At 34.8% G+C, this 24,157-nt stretch overlaps 1 protein-coding gene across 1 annotated transcript in view; it reads right to left on the reverse strand.

The window, feature by feature from the left end:
• Acss3 (acyl-CoA synthetase short chain family member 3) overlaps window positions 1–24,157 on the reverse strand; it is a 159,110-nt gene that overhangs the window by 17,342 nt on the left and 117,611 nt on the right. Inside the window, exons 10-13 of the mRNA XM_005337999.5 lie at window positions 16,168–16,263; window positions 12,678–12,741; window positions 3,815–3,896; window positions 1,382–1,504 (exon numbers count right to left, since the gene is read on the reverse strand). Coding sequence (XP_005338056.2) covers window positions 1,382–1,504; window positions 3,815–3,896; window positions 12,678–12,741; window positions 16,168–16,263 — 365 coding nt within the window. The remainder of the gene's footprint in view (window positions 1–1,381; window positions 1,505–3,814; window positions 3,897–12,677; window positions 12,742–16,167; window positions 16,264–24,157) is intronic.

Raw genomic sequence — 24,157 nt, forward strand, 5'->3', positions numbered from 1 at the left:
ACAAACTAAATTTAAAATTAAAAACCATAAAAGTCTTACATGAAAACAAGATAAAAACATATTTATGACCCTGAATTAGGAAAGAATTCTTAGATATGATACCAAAATCATGACCTGAAAAAGAAAAACAATATTGGACAATTATACTTGAGGGAATACTTGGTAAAATAAAAACACCAGCCACAGGCTAATACAAAATATTTGCAAATTACCTATCAGAAAAATGACTTGAGAGCATAATATATGTAATGAACACTTAAAACCAAATAATAAAAAAAAACAATTATTTACAAAATAGACATAAGTCATCAGATATTGCATTAAAGAATATATAGAAAGAGGGCGAATAAACATGTGAAAAGATGTACAACATCATTACCTATTATGTAAATGCAAATTAAAAGATTATAAATATCAATGGAACTATCCCCATAGACAGGATACAGTATAAAAATTCTCTTGATGTATCACCTTGGTATTCTTACCTTGATAACACCTGGCAATCCTGATTTTTCTCTATTTGCCTCAAATGTCACATAATTGATACACTATTATAAACTTATTAGAATGGTTTAAATAAACTGACACTATCATGTCCTCCTAAGGTTAGAAGAAATAAGGACACTTGGACCCTGTTGGTAAGTACATAAAATAGCACAGCCACTGTGGAAAACAGTGGTGTAGTTTCTTAGAAACTTAACTATACACTCAAAATATAATCTACAAAACCCACCATAGACATTTAGCCTGGTGGATTAAAGTAATAGTTACAGAAAACCTATTCTTTAATGTATATAATACCATTGTTTATAATTGCCCCCAAACAGAAACAATTCCTAAGTCCTATAATGGGTGAATGGATACATAGATTCATTAAGACAGCTGCACAATAAATAGTACAAAATACAAAGGACAAATTCTTGATACACACAACAAAGTGGAAGGATCTCAAATGCATTTTCATAAATATCTCAAAAAGTTATAATACAATCAATCAACAAATATATGAAAAAATGTTGATCATCACTAGCAATTAGAGAAATGCAAATCAAAACTACTCTAAGATTTCATCTCACTCCAGTCAGGATGGCAGCTATTATGAAGACAAACAACAATAATTGTTGACAGGGATGTGGGGAAAAGGGTACACTCATACACTGCTAGTGGGACTGCAAATTGGTGCAATCCAATATGGAAAGCAATATGGAGATTCCTTGGAAAATTGGGAATGGAACCACCATTTGACCCACTATCCCTCTCCTGGGTCTATATCTGAAGGGTGTGGTAATTCTCCATGTGGGATGGCTTAAATTCAATATTTCCTCAGTTCAGCTCTGTTCCTCAACACTACTTAGAAGAAAATAACAATATTCATCAATACCTCTTCAATGGCACCTGCAGAAATCCTGTGACCTGCAACATTTATGACATCATCAACTCGAGACATAACATACACATAGCCTTCCTCATCCATGTAGCCAGCATCCATGGTGTCATAGTAGCCCTGGAAACAAGAATGAACAAGTTTTATTAGCATGCACTGTTAGGTAATGCAATCATTTTTAAACTTGGTAAAACATAAAATTTAAAAGAAATAAATTTTACTGTAGTATTTGACTTTTTCATAACTGGACTACAAAATTAAATTACTTTTGATTTTGAAACCTTACTAGAATCATTTTGCTCCTCTACCAGCCTGAAATAAATTAAAGTGTTCTTATATATGTTCAAGTTAAATGTTTGAACTTAGAGTTATAAAGTTTATGAACCCAATTACATTTTTTAATGGAGAAGTAATAGCTCAATATTTCCAATATACTTTGGTATTGCAAAGTAATTCCTTGATAAAGTTCTTCTCTAATTGTATTAATTTTGAAAAGCTTTAAAGCTCAGTATGAATAATTACAAAATAGATCACTGGTTTATTAACATGTATTAGGATTGGACTCAAGCCTCAGTGAAATTTAATAGTCTCAGAGTAGCAATCATAGTAGGAAGTATCAAGAAGAATAATAAATAGAAAGAAGAAATAAAACTTTCTTTAAGGTTTCTGAGTTTTTTTGATACCTACGTAAAAACACATTTGTGTTTCTTAACCTTTCTGACACTCAGTATTTTTTTTTTTAATTGGTGAGGGCAGGTACTGGGGATGAACTCAGGGGCACTCAACCACTGAGCCACATCCCTCAAGCCCTATTTTGTATTTTATTTAGAGATAGGGTCTCACTGAGTTGCTAAGCACCTCCCCATTCCTGAGGTTGGCTTTGAACTCTCTATTCTCCTGTCTCAGCCTACTGAGCTATTGGGATTACAGGCGTTTGCAAGACTCATTATTCTTATATGCTAAATGAGTGAAGGAACTCCACCTTCTAAGACCTCTTTGAAGCCTATAGTGAAAGTGCATATGAAGTAGAAGACAGACTTTGGCACATCATGAGCCCTCAATAGTATTATTATAATTACAACTGTTATTATCACAAGAGGCAGCCTAGAGCAGTAATTAAGAGCACTAACTCTGGAACCAGATGATTTTGGTTCAAATCCCAGCTCCACCACTTCTTACCTCTGGGAACTTTGTGTGAGTTATTTAACACTTCCATTCTGGCTTGAGCCCTCAGATGGAGAGGTATATGGTCAGGTAAGAAGAGTCACTTCATACAAGTTAACAATATACTGGGGTTCAAATAAAACTTTGGTGTTAAAGGCAATCACGTTAAAAACCACATGTGCATATTATTTGCCACTGTCAGGTTATAATTAATCATATCATAACCCTGATGCTTTTTAAATGTGGCCCATCAGGTAGATAGATTGAGCTGGCTGGAGTCAACTGTACTGACAAATCTTCTCTGCCACAGTCTATCAGGGGACTGTTCAATCTTGGCTATTGAGGTCATTCCACTCTGAGATATCTTTCTAAAGAAAGCTATTTTAATTCTTGTCATTTGTCTAGTTGATTAGGTAATCTGTCTTTCACACACAAATAATAAAGATAGAATACTAAATACTTGGAGACACTTTTTATAAATGAAATTCCAATTATTCATTTCTTTTTACCCAGAGCATAATGAGGACAAAGTATCACTCTCAGGGCAAGAAGGAGAAGTAAAGGAACAGCAGAGAGACCATGGGTGGGACCCTGATCTGTGTGATCAATGAAGTGCTGTTATGAACACAATGCACTTCACCGTGGCCCAGTGATGGGCAAATGACAAAACAGAAAACAGTAAGATCTTTGTTATCCAGGCTACCGGGGCGAGGAATGGGCTTTGAGAATACTGTTTCTACCCTGTGTCTATATTTTTAACATGGAATTTTAAAATAAAGAGTTCAGAGAACTTTCAGGAAAGAATGCCAAAAGTACATAAAGGAATGGAAAACTGCGGCTTCTGTGCTAATCAAATGAATTTTACTCATATAGCCAGGTGTACATGCGGCCGAGTAATGACATTGTATAATTTCGGTTAGTTGTTCTCAGTCTGTACAGAGGAATTCAGTGGAGGAAATAATATAGAAAGCAAAATAGAAAAAAAAAATTGTTTTATCAAAAAGAAATTGCTGACATTGAGAGCTTAGGAAAAGCTGCTCAGAGAAACTGAGACATTTCTATGTCCAAAGACTAATAATGCATGTAAAATTGACTTAATTAGATAACTGTAATTTGCATATTCTTATCCCTAAAAGCTGGAGACTGGTTCAGATAACCTTTAAAAGTCACATCCATGATTCTAAAAGCAAATTGATCAATTTAATAGGCAAAATTAAAGAGAAATATATAAGAAGATTAAAAATATATATATATTAAACTTCTTACAGGAAATTTTTCAAAGTATAAATGCTTGAATGCTTCCTGATTCTTCCAGAGTCCTGAAAAAGCCCCGGGTGGTAATGGCAACCTTATATAAAAACAGAGCATTTAAAATTACGATGAAAGTCATAAGAGCAGATTGATTAGAGCTATCATTTTTCCAGTATGATGAATAAGTATAATTCAAATCCCACATTGAAATACAACCCCTAAACCTGCTGGGCAGGTTATGTCTAGTGGAAGCCTAAGTATTTGGCTATGACACAGCACTACTATTGAAGAATGACTGTTATTTGGGAAGGACATAAAAGGCTCACACATTGGGCATTCAAACTTATTTAGCAATAATCACTGTTTCATAAAGAAGCATAACATCTGCAAAAATGAGCCAAAAATGCATCACTAAATTACTCTTTAATGCTTTCATCATAGGAAAATGAATTCATCTTTTTTTAAAATACCAGGATAGCAACTGTCACCTTTACCTATCCATACAATGGAATGTTCCAGGTTAGCATCCAGTATACAATCTTATCTTCACAGTCAGTATTCTTCACACAGAATTCCCTGGGAATTCACTCTCCCTGCTCACTCTTCTATTCTTTCTTTTCATGACCATCTAGCACTATTTACTTTCTCATTCCTATGAATACATAGAAATCTTGATCATATTGAATAGAAGGTCCTACATATTTTTTCTTTCCAGTGAATTTCCTAGAATTCTTCCTTCTTTCTTCTATAGTATCAAATAGGTGTTATGTGCATGGCTTAATTGTATCCATCTATAATTTATCTGTCATCTGTCTATGTGCACATAAATAAATGAATAAAATGTTCATCTTGGTTGCATGTAGGAAGTTTCCACTCACAAAGACAATTGTTCAAATTGTTTTCTGGATACCAGTGGGAAATTTGAGTACTATAAAACTTGATGATTTTCAAAAATGCTCCCGTATTCATATGATTTTAAAAAATGCTCAGTTCTGACTTCATCCTTCTGATGCTGAAAAAGTCAAGATGGTTACTGCTCACTTTAGAAGATATCAAACACCTTTCCCACAAGAAAGATTTTCAGTTCTGACAGAATAAAAGGGGGAAGCAGTGCAATTGGACGGCCACCCCAGGCTTACACCTCCACAACAATGAATTTTATCTCAACATTGTCAGGAAGAAAATGCAGCTAGAGGTAGGAGCAGCTGCCAATGCCTTTCTGGACAATCCAGCTGATAGCATCCATTTCCACCATGGTCAGCTTGCTAGTAGTAATCCTCATTACGGCTTTCCCTTTGCTATGTGCTTTTCTCCCCCCTGCCGCTTTTTTAAAGAAAGAGGAAATACGCTATGTTAGCATTTCCATACCTCTCATTATTACATAAATTGCATGTAAAAGCATTTTATAATCTATTTTTAAAAACTACAGAAATGCTGGTGTATTTTGCTACTGCTTCTGTTCCCTCCTTTACTGTTCATCCTTAAATCTATTTGAAGACAGCAGGCTGAAATTGATAATCCCCCCAAATTCTTTTAGCTGATTTTACTGTGCTAATCCTAAATAGCCATGTACAAATTATGAGATTGTTTTAATCAATTTGTTAATATTCTGCAAAAAAAGAGTGAAACATCACTCAATATTAAGCACCTAAGCTAAACATTAACATGACACTCACTATAAAGTCAATTTAATGGCATTTTCAGAATGCTACAGGTAAAAATAATGAAGAAGAGAACTCTAAGAAGAAATGGCAAAACAAATATTAATAAGAACCAAAAGGGATAACAGTAATGAATGAAACAGATGCAAAATAAATGACAAATCTGATAGACATGTGCATTAATAAAAGATAATTTTATTAATTATCTTAATTAATAATTAATTTTAGTTGCTCTTAGGAAATATATCATAATATATACTCCTTTCTATATTTCTTTGTGTCATTTTGTACAGATGCATGGGTGTGTGCATTAAAAATATCTTACAACTTATAGTACAAAGAAAATAAAAAGTAACTAAAATAATAAATAAAAGTAACCAAAATAATAAATTGTAACTGACATTCATACTGGAATGAGGATAACAGAGTGGTAGGATTGCTGATATACAGGAACGTGGATCCAAATAAATTAAGCACATGATATTGCCTGTGCTGAGATCTATATGTATCGAAGGGCCTATTACTGAACAAACATTTCTCTCATTTTATCTACTGTGAATCAAAGATGTTGGTTTACAAATATCCACATAGTAGTATTTCCTCACATTAGAGACTCTTCTTCTCTCTTTTTTTCTCTCCCTCTATTTTTTTTAGAGATCACTGACTAGATAACAAGAATGTGATAATACTGAATTATCAATGTTTTTTAAAAGAAGGTAATTGTGTAATCTAATTTTTGTTCCAGGAAGAATGCTGAAATCAGTGTGATGAAATGGATAACTGAAAGACACAGTAAAACAATAAAAACTAAATGTGAGGGATGAAGAAGAGAGATGACTTAAAGCTGACTCTAAAGCTTCCAGTCTAGATCAATAATGATACAAACACAAGGAGCTCAAAAGCTCAAACACAGCAAAAGCAACATTTTCAGGAGAGGTCACATATTAGAATTTGGATAATTTGGTTTAGATGTTGAATTTTAGGAATCCCTGGCATCATCCGGCAGAACCATGAAATAAGAAGTCGATAAATCCACATCTGAGAATCAATGTGTGGTGAGCCTGGACAGTGAGATAGACATGCTCCTCAGATGTAACTGGGTAATCACAGAACTTAGAGATCAGTGGATAATCCAGATAAAGTTTATGGAAGAGAAAGGAGAAATCCAAAGTCAAACACAGTATTCAAAAAGGATTAAATAAAGATGAACACTGAATAAAAAGAAAAAAATCAGAGATATCTGGGAATGAGAACTTACATCACAGACACCACCAAGTAGAGTATTAATAATGACCAGGTGCTCAACAAAGTGCAAATTTTGTTTTCAAATTGGTTCAACAGAAGAAATGAAACTTTGTAAGTAAGATATTTTGAATATTTTTATGATTGCCATTTCAGGCAAGTGGAGCAAGCAACAGCTGGAGTACCTAGAGGCAGTAAGTTAGATTCTACTTTTTATTAGTTTGTGGGTGACTGAAAGGAGTGATATAATTCATTGGTTTAATTCAGAGAGAGGAAGGTTGATGTGGGACAGGGAAGATGGGAGTAGAACTAGCTGAGAGAAAATGAAGGTGTAAAAACGAGAAAAGAAAACAATTGAGAGATTATGCCATTGTTTTATTCATTCACTCATTCATTCACATCAATCAGTGTGGTAAGCATTAATAATACGAAAATTTAAACTCTGGTCTCTGATATATAGAAATTTCCACACAGAGTTAACTACAAGAAATTCTGTATTTTTGAAAAGCAAATGGGAAGGAAGATTGATGCACATGATACTCACTCCCTTAAGTCAACAATAATGTAAAAATGTAAATACTCAGGTGTTTTTTTAGGCATGTTTTAAAGCAAGTGATTAAATCTTGCACTACCAGAGGCTCTTGAAGTAAGTTTTTATCCCTATCCAAAACGTTGAACTGCTGGGAATGGCATATATGTATATCTCAAGGTATTTCTGAAATGTCCCCAGAAAACTGCTTTGTTATACACAAATCTAACTGAAGGTCAGACTAGAAAGTAAGACAGGATATTACAATTGGTAATTGGTAAGGCAAAATGAGGAGATGCTCTTCTGTTCCTCACTAACAAAGTGTGATATCTTTAAAAATTCAGATGATGTTATCTAAATATCAAAAAGGGTATCTAAGGAGGAGACTCTGGGAAGAACCATATAAGAGAAAGAAAAGCAGAAAAGAATAAAGTTATCAGAATTGGAAGTATTTGTGATACATACATATTAAACAAGTAACATGTGAAAAAATATTCTATGCTTTTATAATGAATCTTATTGTCATGTACAAATAAAAAGAACCAATAAAGAAAAAAAAGGAGAGAAAAGAAAGATCCAGACAGAAGTTATGTGTGTATAAGAGCAGAATTCGTTTTTTTACAATATTCTGAATGAACACTTTTCTCTCCATTGCTATCTGAAGGATTATCCAACATTATGTACAATTCTTTCTTCTGGAATAATGGTGCACTGGGGATCTTTTTCTGAAACTAGAAAAAAAAATGCTTTTTCTGAGGTTAAACATAAAAATGCACTGCACTTGCAAAAGGAAGGAAAGGATAGGAAAAAAGAAGAAATGGGGCTTGTTAATGCATATATTCATCCTTCAAATTGGAAAACAAATGCTACCATCCTGTGAAATTTTACACAACCCTTCTAAGCAAAGTGAAAAATGGGTATTTATTATAACTCCTCAAAGGGTTAATCAGTAGCTCCTGGTAGAGAATGTCATTTCCAAAGAGATCATTCTGATGGGAGAAGAGGAATAAATGAGGCAGGTGATACTGGTGTGGGAGGGAGGTATCAGAATGCAGGGAAATCCTTCAACCATGAGGGCAGGAGAGGAATGTCCATCACTCTAGAAGGTAACACATCCCAAGCATTCTGCAGTGTAAAGCTCCCAGATGTCTCCTATTCCAGATAAAGGATAATCTATCTGTATTCACTACTGTAGCAGGAATCCCTGTAGATTCAGAAATAAATTGAAAACAAAACTCCAGTTTCCCATAGAAATCTGGAGTTAAATTCTAACTTTGAACCCCTGGTACTTCCTACAGGGTCCTTAGGCTTTACTTGAGATTTTCATATGAAGTTACTTTTTATCTCCCCAGAAGACACGGCCTAGGCCATCATTTCATTCTCTGTGGGCAGACAAAGGACTGGGTGATAATGTGAATTCTGTGTAACTACTAATGATGCTTCCTTTCTTATGTCTGAAATGAGGATAATATCTGTCCCTTTGTCTGCCTCCGAGTGTCATTAGGAGGCTAACCAGGGATCATACTAAGATCTGTACATGAGATTTAAAAAGGGAGAAGGATTATTATTATGTGACATTGTTGGTTTTACTCAAAGGATACTGGATGAAAAGAGAGATGTCCTGGCTCTTTCCCAAGATGGCAGTATGGTGACTGAATCACTGCTGTGAAGGCATAGAGATGTGAAAAAAATATATCATTAAAAGCCAAGAGTTCAATATCTGGAGAATGAGAAATTGGCAGGCAGTTAAGTAAAAGCCACTTGGACAATTCCATACAGCTCCCTCGCACCCACCACTATCCATGGGGCACAGGTCAGCAGAACACAGCAGGGGTGAATAAGCTGCATTTCCAATAGCAACAACAGATCTGGTCAGAAACACGTACGCCCATCAGAAAAGAAGAGCCAGAGACCTATGGCTTTAATAACAGGGAGCACCGTGGTACCAAGGCAGGCAATTGTAGTTAAAATTTTCTTTCATACTCTGCTCTCTGTTGCCTGAAAATTACTGACTCATAGTTTTATTTCTGCACTTTAGAACTCTGAATGCAATTACAGGAGCACCTTCTAAAATTCATGAGCATTTTGTATTCATAGCAACTCAGATACCATAACTTTCTCACTAAATTAACTGCTTGGAGTATGCTTCAAAATCAAAAGAATTTTTTAATGTCTATGTGGGCTTGAAGTTTTCTCTCCTGCTAGAAAGGTAAATTCTGTGAATGCAAGTAATCTTCTAAGACACTAAAAACTGTAGGATCCTGTTTATCATATGCCATAGCTTACAGTAGTTTAAGAATCATTAAAATTTTTACCTTCTAGTAAAGGGTCCACAGAAAAGAAATTATGTCTAGAATGCCACAACAAAGCAGGTGGGAAAGCTAAGCTAATCAAGAGATTTGTGGGTTTTGTTCCTGTGTTTTTTAAATAAATCATGAGGTCTAAACAAGGACCTATGTGAGCAACTCTTATTGATATAAATATGAAAACATCCTATACATGCTGCAAACAGCCATTGGGGTGCATGGGAAATTTTTATATTGAGGATTTACAGTAGAGTAGGTATTGGCAATGGGGTTTTCAAAAGTGTGTCCTTTCTTTCATAGATAAAATTGATTTCCTGAAAAACAGTTCCACATTTGTTCTATTGAGGGCAGAGAAGGGAGAAAAATACCCTTTAGTAATCTTTGTTTGTTTTCTGATTATTTTCCCCTTACCTTTCTAATGCAATCATATATGTAATCTTTTTAGATATTCAGTTTCACCCTTAACCAATAGGAGTAACAAAATCCCAAAGCACGTCTTTATATATTGCATCCTCATAATTCATAATAAAATCTCACAACCCCAGATGTATAAAATAAAATTCCCTGCTTAGGAATACAGAGGGAAGAAAATCATTCTGAACTGGTAACAATCTAAACAATGGATTGCTTTAAGGCAACATTTGTGTTACTTTCAAGGACTTGGAATAACATAAGGCCATAAGGAAGTCATAGTTTATGTGGGATATGGCTGTATTTCAGTATCTCTGAATGGATGCAGAGCAAAATTACCTATAATTAGAGTGACAGAACCCAGGAGAGGTTCAAAACTGTGCTGGCATCAAATGCCACCTCTGGGATCTTAAAAGAGTTGCTTTATGAAATAGATGACTCATTTATAGTTAGGTTATATAACAATGTATGCAGTTAGAGTGCTTTGAAAAGCTCTCAAAAACCATGTGCTTCCTTAAGCAATTTAAATATCCACCCACAATTGTGTTCATACTATTTTCTTGAGCAAGCCCTCCACACCCCCCACCTGCTATTTGTCCCCTAACAGGTCATATTTCAACTTGTTCTATGTGAAGATGGATTTTGATTTAGAGAACTATTACTACTAATGGCATATTCAATATTTAATTTTTCCCTATTTTAGAATATACTATCTTTAAATTAAAACTTTACAAAAAATAATATAGTGCCTACATTTTTACTGATAACATAAAAGTATGAGGAAGAAAATGTATGTATCTACTCTATTAACTTTTGTAAATATCTCCATGAGAAGAAAAACATTTTACTACTGCTTTTCTTGTAATTTCCACAGCACTTAAAATATTTTATTAAAGGGAGACAGTCTGTGAATGCTAAGTAATAAGAGTTCTTTTGAATTCTAAGAGAAATAAATGAGAAAACAAATCTCTTTTAAGACCTGACATACAATGTTTTATATTTATAGCAGTTCATTCTGTTGAATTCTACTACTTAAGAAGTATCAGTAAAGCCTTAAAAAATAATAATAATAATAAGATGAATTAATGAAAACAATTTGTGCCAATTATTTAAATGCACATATTATGTGGCTTCCAACTTAATCAACTCCCACTTCAGCTTTCACTAGTGTCAATAATTTTTTTTTTTTTTTTTGTATTGGGGATTGAATTCAGGGGCACTTAAACACTGAGCCACATCCCCAGCCCTATTTTGTATTTTATTTAGAGATAAGGTCTCACTCAGTTGCTTAGCACCTTGCTTTTGCTGTGGCTGGCTTCAAACTCATGATCCTCCTGCCTAAGCCTTCTGAGCCACTAGGATTACAGGCATGTGCCACTGTGTCTGGCTTGTGTTAACAATTTTAAAGTATTGATCGTAAAGTAATTTTAAATATTTCACTTCCATCATTAGCATTTTTACCGATCAATTGAACAATGATGAACAATGTTAACAAAGAATGATGGTATTTGTTTAAGTTGGGAATCTATACTATGTTACTCTTTGACCCCAGTAATTATACATTTAGCAATCTATTAAATACTATATCAATAATTAGAAAAGGAAAAAAGACAAAACCAAAGTGTATTTAATACAGTATTACTTATAATAATTCAAAGAGTGAATACAAAGATTTTTACAGGACAGAGTAAAAATTAACAATGCTTTTGAAGGGCTGAGAAAGTAGCTCAGAGGTAGAGCACTTGACTAACATATGCAAAGTCCTGGATTCAACCCCCAGCACCCTCAAGACAAAAATGCTTCTGAGGAAGGTTTAAGAGAAAACAGTAATCTATGAAAACATATCTAATTAATTCAATTATGTAAAACGCTTGTCAAAAAGTAGACAGCCATATAGTCATAAGTCACCTTATGATGTGATATGTTCTAAGAAATGTGTCCTGAGTGATATAGATGCTATGCGAGCATCATAAAGTGCTTTTTACACACTCCTTGAAGGTATAAGTCTACTAGTTGATGCAGTCTTGATTGCAGGACAAATATGATATTTATAAGGCTACTGCCAGCATAAATTGTTATATTGCGTTACAGTAAATATTTTTTCAGTAGATGGAATACACTTTTAAAGTAATGATAAAAAGTCTAGCCTAGTAAATATGCAAACCAGTAACATGTTTATATACTGATTATCAACTATAACATACTGTATATAATCTTACGTGTTATACTTTCAAAAGACTGGTAGAGCCATAGGTTTATATCAGCATGAACACAAGCTCATGAGTAACAGGTTGCCCTATGATGCCACTAAGTGATAGGAACTTTTCAGCCTCCATCCTAAACTTAAGGAAATACTACCATATATGGGGTCCCATATTGATTGCAATGTCATTTTGCAGCACAGACCATGTATTCCAAATTAACAATGAATTGCCTTTAGGTACAAGTTACCTTTATAATCTACACATTATTTGTATAATCAGAAAAAAGTTATTTTTAAAAAGTGCAAGATTTATCTTTTAAAAAATTATATGTAAATTTTAAAAAAATATATTTTATGTGGTTTCCATCTTTAAATTACAACAGAGTTGATATGATTCTCAAGCAGTACACAGACTCATTTTGCAACAACCTCACTTTTACTATTAATCTAATAACTCCGTTATTTTCCTTAATATAATATACCCACTTTTGCCCTTTTAAATAATAGCATTGAAGAGTTTGCTTACTTTACCACAATATTTCCTAAACATCGAGCCTTCAGTTTTTGCATGTTGTCATCCAAAATCATAACTACAAAGTAAAATATAAATAAAATTTTGAATAAAAATGTTTATAAAATAAAAATGTTTAAAGCTTAAACATTTTTTCATATTTTCTATATTCAACCCCCAAACTCTAGCTTGAAAAGTGATCTTTAAATCCTCTAAGACTCTGAATATATACAAATAAGTTAAAATATCTTAGAGAAATTATGGACATTTGTTTGATTCTCTATGAGATCATAAATTTTCATTCATAATCTCCATTAAAGACACTGTATTTCAAATTTGTTGGCATACATAAGATTTCATAATCTTTGTTAATTTGCTTATACCCTTCTCATCAGTTAAGAACATTTAGAATATGTTCATCTTTTCAAACATAAAGGAAATAAAGTTTAAAATACATCAAAAATAGTACACAGAATAAAAATAAAACTTTTAAAAAGCACAAAAAACCACTTATTCTGATTTAAGTCTTCATATCCACTTATGAGATTTAAATTACTTGAATTTAATCTTCTGAAATATTATCCAAATGTCTTCTGTGATATCTTGATAAAACCCTGAATGTGTTTATTTTAAGCTTGTATCCACACTCAGTACCCCTCACTGCAAACTAAAATGAAGACACATCAGTATCATATAGACTTTAATGGGGCCTTTATGTGGTTCTGTTCACCCAGGTCATTCAACTGTAAGCAGCTATGAGAGGAGGTGGACATTGGGCCCATACATAGAAAAATGCTCCCATCTTTGTGCTCCTGGAGCACTTTGTTTATATACTATTTAGACAATTAGTAGAGTTATGAGTGTCTGTATTTCACTAGCTTTTAAGTTCACAAGAGGTAGAGGCCATGCCTAATTTATCTTTGTTTCTCAAATCTCAAGACAGTGGCAACATTGCTATGTCCCCTGAGCATACTCTATTACCTCTTCAGTTTTCCTACCTATAACATAGGAGCAATTCCCTTTTTATTGTTTTGGCATAAAAATTACTAGGGGAGCGGCTTGGGAGGCTGAGTCAGGAGGATCAAGAGTTCAAAGCCAGCCTCAGCAACATAGCAAAGGCCTAAGCAGCTCAGCAAGACCCTGTCTCTAAATTAAATACACAAAAGAGCTGGGGATGTGGCTCTGTGGTTAAGTATCCCTGAGTTCAATCTCTAGTACCAAAAAAAAAAAAAAAAAAAAAACTACTGCACAGGGAAAAGGAAAGTTAAGTGACAAGCTTGCATAAGGTACTCAGTGAAGTAAAATTAAGTGTTATACCACATTTAAGTTTTTTTTTCTGGCACCTGGGTTATGAAAGTTTAATTGTCTGCAAGCCAGCAGCTTTCAGAGAATCAGAAACTTCTGTACTGAAGTTCTATGAGGCATCAAAGCCTCACTCTTTGTTACATCTGGATACAAAAGACATACTGAAGGGAAATGTGTCTAACACCTCCCCCATTGGTGACCCCTAAAAATGTCTCAACACAAAAGCAACTTTTCTGATAAAAGAAACAGGGATGACAGAGCTGTTCAAATGGGGGATTTCATTAAATTTGGGTTCACCTGTCTACGGCTAGAGAAGACACTGACTATATATTTATCCTAAATAAAGAGTCTAAAGTGTCTTTTTATAAATATGGCTACCAGTTTAAACTAAATGACCTAGGTTTCCCAAAGTAGACATTATTTGAGGAGGAAAATGCACTATTCTTATGTTAGAGAAGCAAAAGACAAATCTCTATAAATTTTGTTAAGAATATTACTGTGAGGGGTGAGGGACGTGTAGCTCATTGGCAGAGTACCTGCCCAGCATTCACAGAGCTCTAGGGTCAATCCCAAGTATTCTACTGTAAATCATACTCTATTCCCTAAATCTGACTTTTCCTCATAAAATCTATGAAGGTACATAATGTGACCTTATGAAAATGACACAACCTTGGTGCCGCATTCTTCATTTCCTATAAAATGAATGGATAAATAAATAAAATGAATGTGAGTCAAAGTCAAACCAGTCTGGCTTATCTGAAACTTCACTAGTAATACTAGCTAAGACATTAATACTAGCTAAGATTTGTTCCATCTTTCTATTGACCAGGCACTGTGTTAATGCTTTGCTCCATAACATCACAATTCAGCCCCCTTAGAAAGTATATAAAAGTATATATTCTTATTCAGAAATATGAAAACTAAATGTTTGAAAAGTTAGCTGTATATTTATATAGTAGGAAATGGAGCCAAGGGAAATTATTCACCAATTATGATGATTGCTATAAATTTTAAAACAAATACAAAAATATACCTCTGTTACTTAAAGCCAGCATCAAAGAAATGTTTTCTTTTAGAATCCTCACTCGACTGATATAGTGGTGCACACCTCTAATTTCAGTGACTTGGGAGGGTGAGGCAGGAAAATTGCAAGTTTAAGGCCAGCCTCAACAGTTTAGTGAGGAGATCCTGTCTCAAAATAAAAATAAAAAGGTCCAGGCATGCAGCTTAATGGTGGAGCACCCTACATTCAATCCCCAGTACCTCCCACCCCTAAAAAAAAAGAACTCTTACTCATCTTATTTTCACCCAATATGATTAAAAAGCCTTCTCCTTATGCCTAAATTAAGAGTTGTATATGTTAGGGAATCAGCAGCCAATTTTGTAACAAAAGCAAGAAACAAACGAGATAAAACACAGTGGTTTGCACTGTCCTGAGGAGCTAACCAGTCAAGCTATCCTAGGAAAATTATTTAGTCTCTTTGAATATCACATTACTGATCTCTACATGGTTACAGTGTCTCTAAAGTAAATATGCTTCAACATTAATGAAATGATGTACACAAATATTGAGCACATAGCACATGTTCCCCACAGACATATCACACTACATTCTTCAAGTGCCTTATAAATGATATTGTTCTTTTGCTGTCACAACCATTTAGATAGAACATGTCCCTGGAAGACCATGTTACTTTTGACAGCAAAAATTAAGACATTTGAGCTGAGGTTGTAGCTCAGTGGTAGAGCTCTCGCCCAATACATGTGAGGCACTGGGTTTAATCCTCGGCATCACATAAAAACAAAATAAAGGTTATTGTATCCACTTACATCTAAAACAAATATTTTTAAAAAATTTAAGACATTCATTTTTTTGTTTGGTACCAGGGATTGAATTCAGGGCCACTTGATCACTAAACCACAGCCCCAGCCCTATTCTGTATTTTATTTAGAGACAGGGTCTCAGTGAGTTGCTTAGCACCTTGCTTTTGTTAAGGCTGGCTTTGAACTTGTGATCCTCCTGCCTCAGCTTCCTGAGCCAGTAGGATTACAGGTATCTGCTACCGTGCATTCGTCCAATGAGATACCTATTAAGTACATAGAAGATTTCATAAAATATAATATATATATATACTAGGAGCAGGAAAATATTTAAATTTATTAACATTACATATTTAAAATGATCACAGTCACTTCTTACCATTGTATCCTGGAACACATTTTCCTGCTTGTCCTGGAGGAGGTGTTTTAGAGTTACCTAATCCAATGCACGATGCTGTAATTGGAGATCCAGTTTCTGAAGAAAGAAATGCAGTGTTTCAATGTGGAATTGTAATGCTGCTTCTGCATGCATATTCTAACCCCTCCTAGTTTGCCTCGTACTTCACTTGCATTAGGAAGAGATGAATATTTCAAATGTATTATTTAAAAATAAAACAATACAATAATCTATAATGTTTTCATAGTTTTAAAACTTAAAGGTATAGATTTATAATAATGTATATATTAGTGTTTCTTCTAAAGAGGAGAAAGGCTGCTCTACTATGCTTGTTGGTAGATCGAGAGCCATGAAAAATAGAAAATGCTGTGGCTGGGAAGCTTTTACAACAAAGGTTAAAAGCCAGATCACTAGAAAGATGATTTCTCTTGACTCACCTAAGTTATTATGTATATCATTATAAATTATAGCTCATGGCTAAACATTTCACGTATTTGTAGCTTGTTCTCTGAATTAAATAGCCTCCTTTGTTTTTAAAATAAATGTGCGAACAATGTCATGCTTTAATTTCTTAACAACTGCACTTGCCTAAAGACCCTGCATCTCACACTGAATCTGTCAGTGCTTTAGCTACTCGTTTTGGGTCTGTTGACCCTGCATGTCTAGAAGCCCCTAGACATAGGAAGGCATATGTTCATGCTATACTAGTTCATCAAGACCATAAAGTTATAATAAGCTTACATAGACTAACAAAAGTGTTGAATTTCTTTTCCTCATCTCAAGTTAAAACAGCCAGAATAGTAGCATCTATTTCCCGATAACCATAGTTCCAAAGTGATCATTTTTAAGGAGGAATGCATTTGTTATACCTGAATACAAATTTGGAGTGTCCAGAATCTTAAGGATATAAAATGTTTATGTATGGAAGCGGAGGATAAGAGGACATTGATATGAACAGTTTAGGAACTACTGTTTTAACATTATACTCACAAACATACACAAAAATACCTGCAAGGGATTAACTGTCAAATCAATCATATACAAAGTAATCCAAAAAATTAGAAAACATTCATCTTTCTAAATATGCAGAATGTATTCCTTCTTCCATGCTGTGAACCATAATTTACCATACATTTATATCACCTTAGAATGATGGGAAGAATTTATGACTGTTCCTGACCCTTCCAAAGTAGTTCAGTTTATTATTCACATTTTACAAATGGTGGCTCATCTGGCATTAATAACAGAAGATGGACTCTTGAACATGAAAACATAGCTCCTAAGTCACAGTCTAGTGCTTAGGATGCTAAGCTATATGCTCAATGCTAAGGCTGAGAAAGTCACCAGAACTAGATAATTCTGATGTTTTAACAGTGAGTCCACAAATAGTTTTATATCATGACAAAAATTGGGAAGTAGCCTTATGAAATAGCATTCTACAGCCTGGCAATACCCTGCCCATTTACCCCACAGCACAATCAAAGCACGGAAGGAAATCCACATGGTTGGAAGGGTTAACAGCATTTTCTCCTTTGTCCTATTTTATCTTATTTCTGAATGTCAAGGTATTCACCTGGGCTCTCCTTCAAAATTGACTTGAGAAACATGAGTAAGAGAGAGGACAGAAAGCAACCTTATAAGTGAAGTGCTTAAAGGTCCACAGGATGCCAAGTTCTGTTCCATACAGGATCAGAGGCTACGAAGACACATTAGGAAAGGAGATCACCCCTTCAACCTGCTTCTGTTTCTCTTCCAACCCTGGTGGAAGATAGCTGCTAAATCAGCCTCTTTCAAAAATGTTTTTTTCCAAATTTAGTTTATGAAGAGGGGGACTCCTATTATATGAGTTTAAATTCTCTGCAGTACTTGATACCAGAAGGTCTCCACTACTTGTCAACAGATGGCTCTAGGATCTACAAGTGAACCACCAATGGTACCCACCTATGGTTCCAGTACTACCACCTAGAGAGAGAAAAAAAACAAAACAAAACAAAAAACAATGAAAAACACCTCATAACAACAAAACTCAAACTTCTCCAAACTTGATTCCATCTTGTAGATTATTATACAAGATGTCAGCACTTTGTTCTTATCCCACTGGGAGAAGGTGAGTGTGGAAAGGGACCAATAAGGAAGCTCAGTCTCAAATGGAGGAGGATACACGGACCGATGGATCAGCTAGACACTGTCACCAACCCTGCCTGAGTAGGCTGACACTTACACCTCCCAAGATTCTTAAGTATCTTTGTATAGAGATTATTATTCTTAACCTTCAGCTGTTTTGTTAGTTTATGAATACAATGCAGCTACAAAAAGTGTGTTTTTCTGTATAATGAACTTGAATCTAGATTTTAAAGGCACTGAGAAGGATGATTCATTCAGGTTACTTGAAGTAGATGAAATAAGTTTATGCTTTGAACATTCGTAATTCAAGTATCCTATTGACCTTATTTTGAAATTTATTTAGGTATTGAATCAGAGCTATTGCTCCTGAAGTACAGAAGATACCATCAGAAAAAAAAAAATGGTGGTTCCTAAGACTCCAATAAGGAGTCGTCGTTAGGATAAAAGCAGGATGAGAAAGGCCATGATAGACACTTTGGTTTCTCTCTTTGTACCTCTGAACATCCTAGGGTCAAAGACTGATCCATCTGCAGCACAAACATATACACATGTGGCACACATTCCTACATGTGGACCCTTACCTCCCCAGTCTCCCAAGCTGGCCAAGTGCGGAACAGACTTTCTGGATAGAGAAAGCCCTCAGGCTGCAGTTCTTGACTAAAATCTTAATGGCTCTCAGAGCACCATCTCAAAGATGTTCCTAAAACATCTGCTGCACACCACCCAGGCTATAATTAACTGGCCAGCAGTTATCTAGGGAGAGAGGAAGTACAGATGTCCTGCTGTGAGTGGGAAACAGCTACATTAAACAAACCAGAATATTCTCCTTAAGGAAGAGAATTGGAAACTGCATTTGGAGCAACCTTTACAAAGATATCTAACCACACTCGGAGAAGTAAAACTAAGCAATCATAGTGGGGTAGGGAGAGGGAACATGGGAGGAATAGATGAACTCCAGACAGAGAAGAGGGGTGGGAGGGGAAGGGAGGGGGTAGTGGATTAGCAATGATGGAGAAACATGATGGACATCATTATCCAAATAACATGTATGAAGACATGAATTAGTGTGAATACACTTTATATACAGAGATATGAAAAATTGTGTTCTATATGTGTAATAAGAATTGTGATGCATTCTACTGTCATGTGTTTAAAAAATAAAAGCAATTAAAAAAAAAAACTAAGCAAATCACCAGTATAATCTCTTTAGATCAGAGACAACCTGTAGGAGGATGGCAAGGAACCAATACATGTGAACAGTGTCACACAGGCACATTTATCTCATTCATCTGCAGAGGCCAATAGAGAAACCTCATAGAATCTTTACTGCCTCACTCTGTTGCATGGTGAGTTGCCACCCAATGGAATTTTCCTTAAAAAAAAAAACAACAACAAAAAAAAAAAACACTTCTAACTGAAGGGGAAAAAAGAAAGAACTAACAGACATAATGTTTCAAAAATGATTATGCTATGCACATTGCCAGGTGTTTTTGTTGTTGTTGTTCATATTATTGCATTTAATCCAACCATAAGACTATAGGGAGAAAATGAAATAATCTTTTTACATATGATAAATACTCAGATCTAGTCAAAAAAATTAAACAGTTTTTCCTAGTCCAGACTATTTTAAAGAAGTATATGAATATAACAAGCAAGTAAATCACTCCTGAAATTGTCATGGAAAACAAAGAGGGTGTGTGGGTAACCTAGACTAAGTCTCAGCAGAGGAAGAAAATTCCTTATGGCAGGGAGTGAGAACAGGCTGTAATATCTGCAAATGGAAGCAGTGGTGGTATAGTTCACTTAATTAGCAAACATTCACTTGAATAGTTATTATGAACTAGCTGCTATTTTAAGAACTAAGGATATGAGGATACAGCAATAAACCAAAGTGACTCAAATCCTTACCCTCATGGAGTTCACATTATAGTTGGGGAGACAAGCAATACACAATATACAAAAAAATTAAAATATATATTAAAGAATGATAAATGCTATGAAAAAAACTAAGACATAGACAGAGTTATAAAATGTCACAAGAGGTTGCAATTTTATATTGTTTGGGCAGGAATGATCTTCCAGCTCAAGAAAGTGACCTTTGAGTCAACACCTGAAAGAAGTGAGGACATGGGACAGAAATATATAGAAAGAGGGACCCTCAAAAGCAAAGTTCTCAAGGTAGGCTTTTTCCTAGAGTGTTCTAGAACAATGGGGCAAACAATGTGTTAAAGCAGAAAGTATTAATAGGAAATAAGGTCAGAGATACTAAGTGAGGGGAAAAATCATTTCATAATACTGCAACGATTTTACGGCCAGATTTATTATATTTCGACTTCCAGAGAGATGAATGAGAGGAAAGGCAGAGAGATAGACCTGCATTAGCATAATGGGGTAATAGATCCTGTGACTCCCTGAACATCAGAAACCAATTCTTATGACAATTCACAAGATTGCACTTAGGACTCAGGTGGTAGATGGATTCTAATTGTATGGGTAGATGGCCCACACAAACTAAAAATAATCGTTTTGTTATCTATCTACCTATGTATCTATGCATTTCTGAAAGGTAATTTGACAACACTTACAAAAAGTCCTAAAATTATATATAGTCCTAAAATCAAATAATTTTAACCCAATTATTTCATCTCAAGGAATATATACAAGGATATATTTACAGTTTATATATAGTGACAAGTATGTTCCTCATAGTATTATTTATGTTAGAGTTTAGAAGATTGTTCAAAAATAGGAATGATTTCATATTAAGGAATAATGCAAGGCCATTCAACTACCACAGAAGACTGTCTACTGATTGAAAATAAATCTCAGAATATATTCTCTAAAAAAAATGTGGTAAAACAGATTGTACAATAAAATACTTTTTTTTGGTTCACAGTATGTGCTGAGTCACAGTATACATCTGGGCAAGAAACATTAAAATATTAACAAAAGTTATATCTGAATGATAAGTAAAGTGTAAATTATGAAATGCCCCAAAAGTTAAATGCACAACTATTCAATTTATGCACAGTGGTAGATTCAATATGGCCAAAATTATTCAATATTCTTCCTACCAAGAGGTGGGTTCTATGTCTCCTCTCTTTAATTTATGGTCACTTTTGGACTACTTTGACAACAATGATGTGGGTACTGTGACAGATATAGGCAAGCACTATCTCAAGGAGCTCCTTAGCTTCCATGCATGGAGGGTCTACTACCCTGAGTCCTTAAAGTTACACATGCTGTGGGCAGCAATTCCAGTTAGTAGTCCTGGGTGAATCCAGCTCTTTCATCATCTGCAGTAAGTAGAATAAAGCCAACTCAGACCCTCTGAACCAGCCTACTCACCACTGAGTACCATCTGAGTTATTTCTATCAACAATACACAGAGCACCAGATCCACAAAATCATGATATGGTCCTTTTGTTCAGCTTTTGGTGTAACGTTTTTTTATGGAGTCATACATACTCAGAGCATTTGCCACTAAAATATTGAAAAATCTTTTTTTTAGAAGATAGAGTGCTATCCTCAAAAATAATTGTGCATATAGTTACATAAAGGCATTCTCCTAGCCTGCAGCTGAAATATGTGTTTTCTTCTGTGTGCCTGAGAGTCAACTGTATCATCAGAACCAAATAATCCAGTCTCTGACATTTTGTGCTCAGGAAATGCTTGCTGGCTAGTAAATAAAAATTTCTGATATGATTTTAGGCTACAGTTCTCATCATTGAGATCAGGGCTCTTAAGAAATAAATAGGAAAATCACAGAATGCAGTCCCCAAAGGAACCATAGAGGAGAAATAGAGAACTTCAAGAAGGGACAGATTCTATGTTACTGTTAGAATTCTATTACAAACTTTTCTTATTTCTGGAATGATAGTCAAAGGTCAGCTTTTCAGTAATTATTTATTAAGTATATGCTATTCACTGAAAGACAATTATTTGTGAGGAAAAAGGTGGAATAGTATACCAAACAGTGATATGTGTGGAGTTCTAGAATGAAAACAAGAAGGGACCTTGTGTTATTCAGCAGAGCAAAGCCTAGTAGTGGTAGGCAGACTAAGAGAGATGAAAGAAAAAGTGAAAGAGGTAAACAGAGTCAGATTTTTAAATACCTTCCATGGCATGTAAAGAAATTTGCGTATCAGATAAGGAACAATAACTGAAATAATGAGACTAGTAGAGGCAATTGGCTGAGAATCACTTTATAGAAAAATCTCCTCTTTCACAATCTGGAGCACCAATTTAATAATCCAAACTCAGAGCAATAAATTAGTTAGATGTTGGCAGTCTGATACAGGGAAGGTACGACCAAATACCAACATGAAAAAGTCTTGATCATTGTTGAAATCTGGGAAAAGAGAAAGAAGAAGTCCAGGTTAAACACCAAAGTTTTGGGTTTGGAAATTAAAGACAATACAGAAAGAGTACATGTAAGCAAAGATTAAGGGAAAGGACATGGTGGTGACTTCAGAAGCTTAGCTCAGTAAATATGAGGCTCCTGCTGCATCTTTGGTGGTTATGAAACACTACAGTTAGGCAAAGTGGATTGAGAAGATGGTAGTCCATGTTGTAATCTAAAGTGCTAAAGATAAATTAATTCAGCAGCCTGGAACTGCTGAGTCGTATTAATCATGATGCGAAGAGAGGTAATTTGTACAGAAATCACTCTCTCCACCTCTGAATCTACACAGTGAGCTATAAATAACTTGAATGGTGATAGCAAAAAGACAGTAGAAACAGTGAGATGACCACTGGTGAAAGATAATCAATTTAATCTTTGTGTTCAGGAGATAGTGCGATTATAGTTTAAAATACTTAATTCAAAGCAACTTGAATTTTTCTGCTAGAAGCAAGCCATTATTCAAGCTGTGAGATACTGGTCTTATCCTACTTCCTTTCCACGATATTGTGGATGACTCAATGAAGAAGTCCATAAATAGCCTGCAGTTCAATTGGATAAGAAAAGCTGAATTAATGAAAGCATGAGATAAAACATACCAAGAGAACCTGGGCCACACAGAACAATGAGAGCTCTGGCTTTGAGGCTAATAAGCAAGATGACTTGAAGAAATTAAACTCTATAGATAAAAAGAGCTCTTAGATTGTAAGGTTTCTTAAATACGGAATATCCATAGGTCAGGATACTAAAGATGGCCTTTACAGTCACGAAGAGTTATTCACAGAAAAGGTGAGCAAAGGAAAATACTGCCTATGGAGTGTTGACTACAGACCAGGAACTCTGTTAGGTTGCTTGTGCATATTTCACTTCATTTAGAGCTTTCGTTGAAGCCCATGAGGAAACTCTTGAGCAGAACATCAAGGACTTGCTCACGGCTATAGAGGAACAGGGATTTAAGCACAGTCTTATCATAATTCAATACCACTCTTGACTACCACATTGCTTTCCCAAGAAGCATAGTCACCTGCTGTTTTCCAAATTAAAATTGACAGCAAAAGAGGAATTATGAACTATTTTGTATGGCCAGTGGGCCCCAGTGTAGGGCTCTGTATGACACAGAGGGAATCCAATTTCCAGACAGTAAGCCTCCCCAAGGAAATGTTTAGAAACTCCTGTCTTTGTGAAGATCTATAAAAACATGACATTTGCATCTTTCTATGGTGGATTAAATGTGAACCATGCCAGTCGCAGGAGAATTAGAATGTTATTTAATTAGATGTTATTTCAAAGACCAAACCAACTATATTATTAATCAATTTCCCAGTGTTTGGTCTCTTGGCAAAACAGTATCACTAATAAAATAATGAGCAAAATAGTGATTCTAAGAAACAATTATAGATCTCCTAACTAATTCATGTAATCGTATTTTTTTTAAAAAAAATCCTT

Source organism: Ictidomys tridecemlineatus, chromosome 6 (assembly GCF_052094955.1).
Source record: "Ictidomys tridecemlineatus isolate mIctTri1 chromosome 6, mIctTri1.hap1, whole genome shotgun sequence".
Taxonomy (NCBI): Eukaryota; Metazoa; Chordata; class Mammalia; order Rodentia; family Sciuridae; genus Ictidomys; species Ictidomys tridecemlineatus.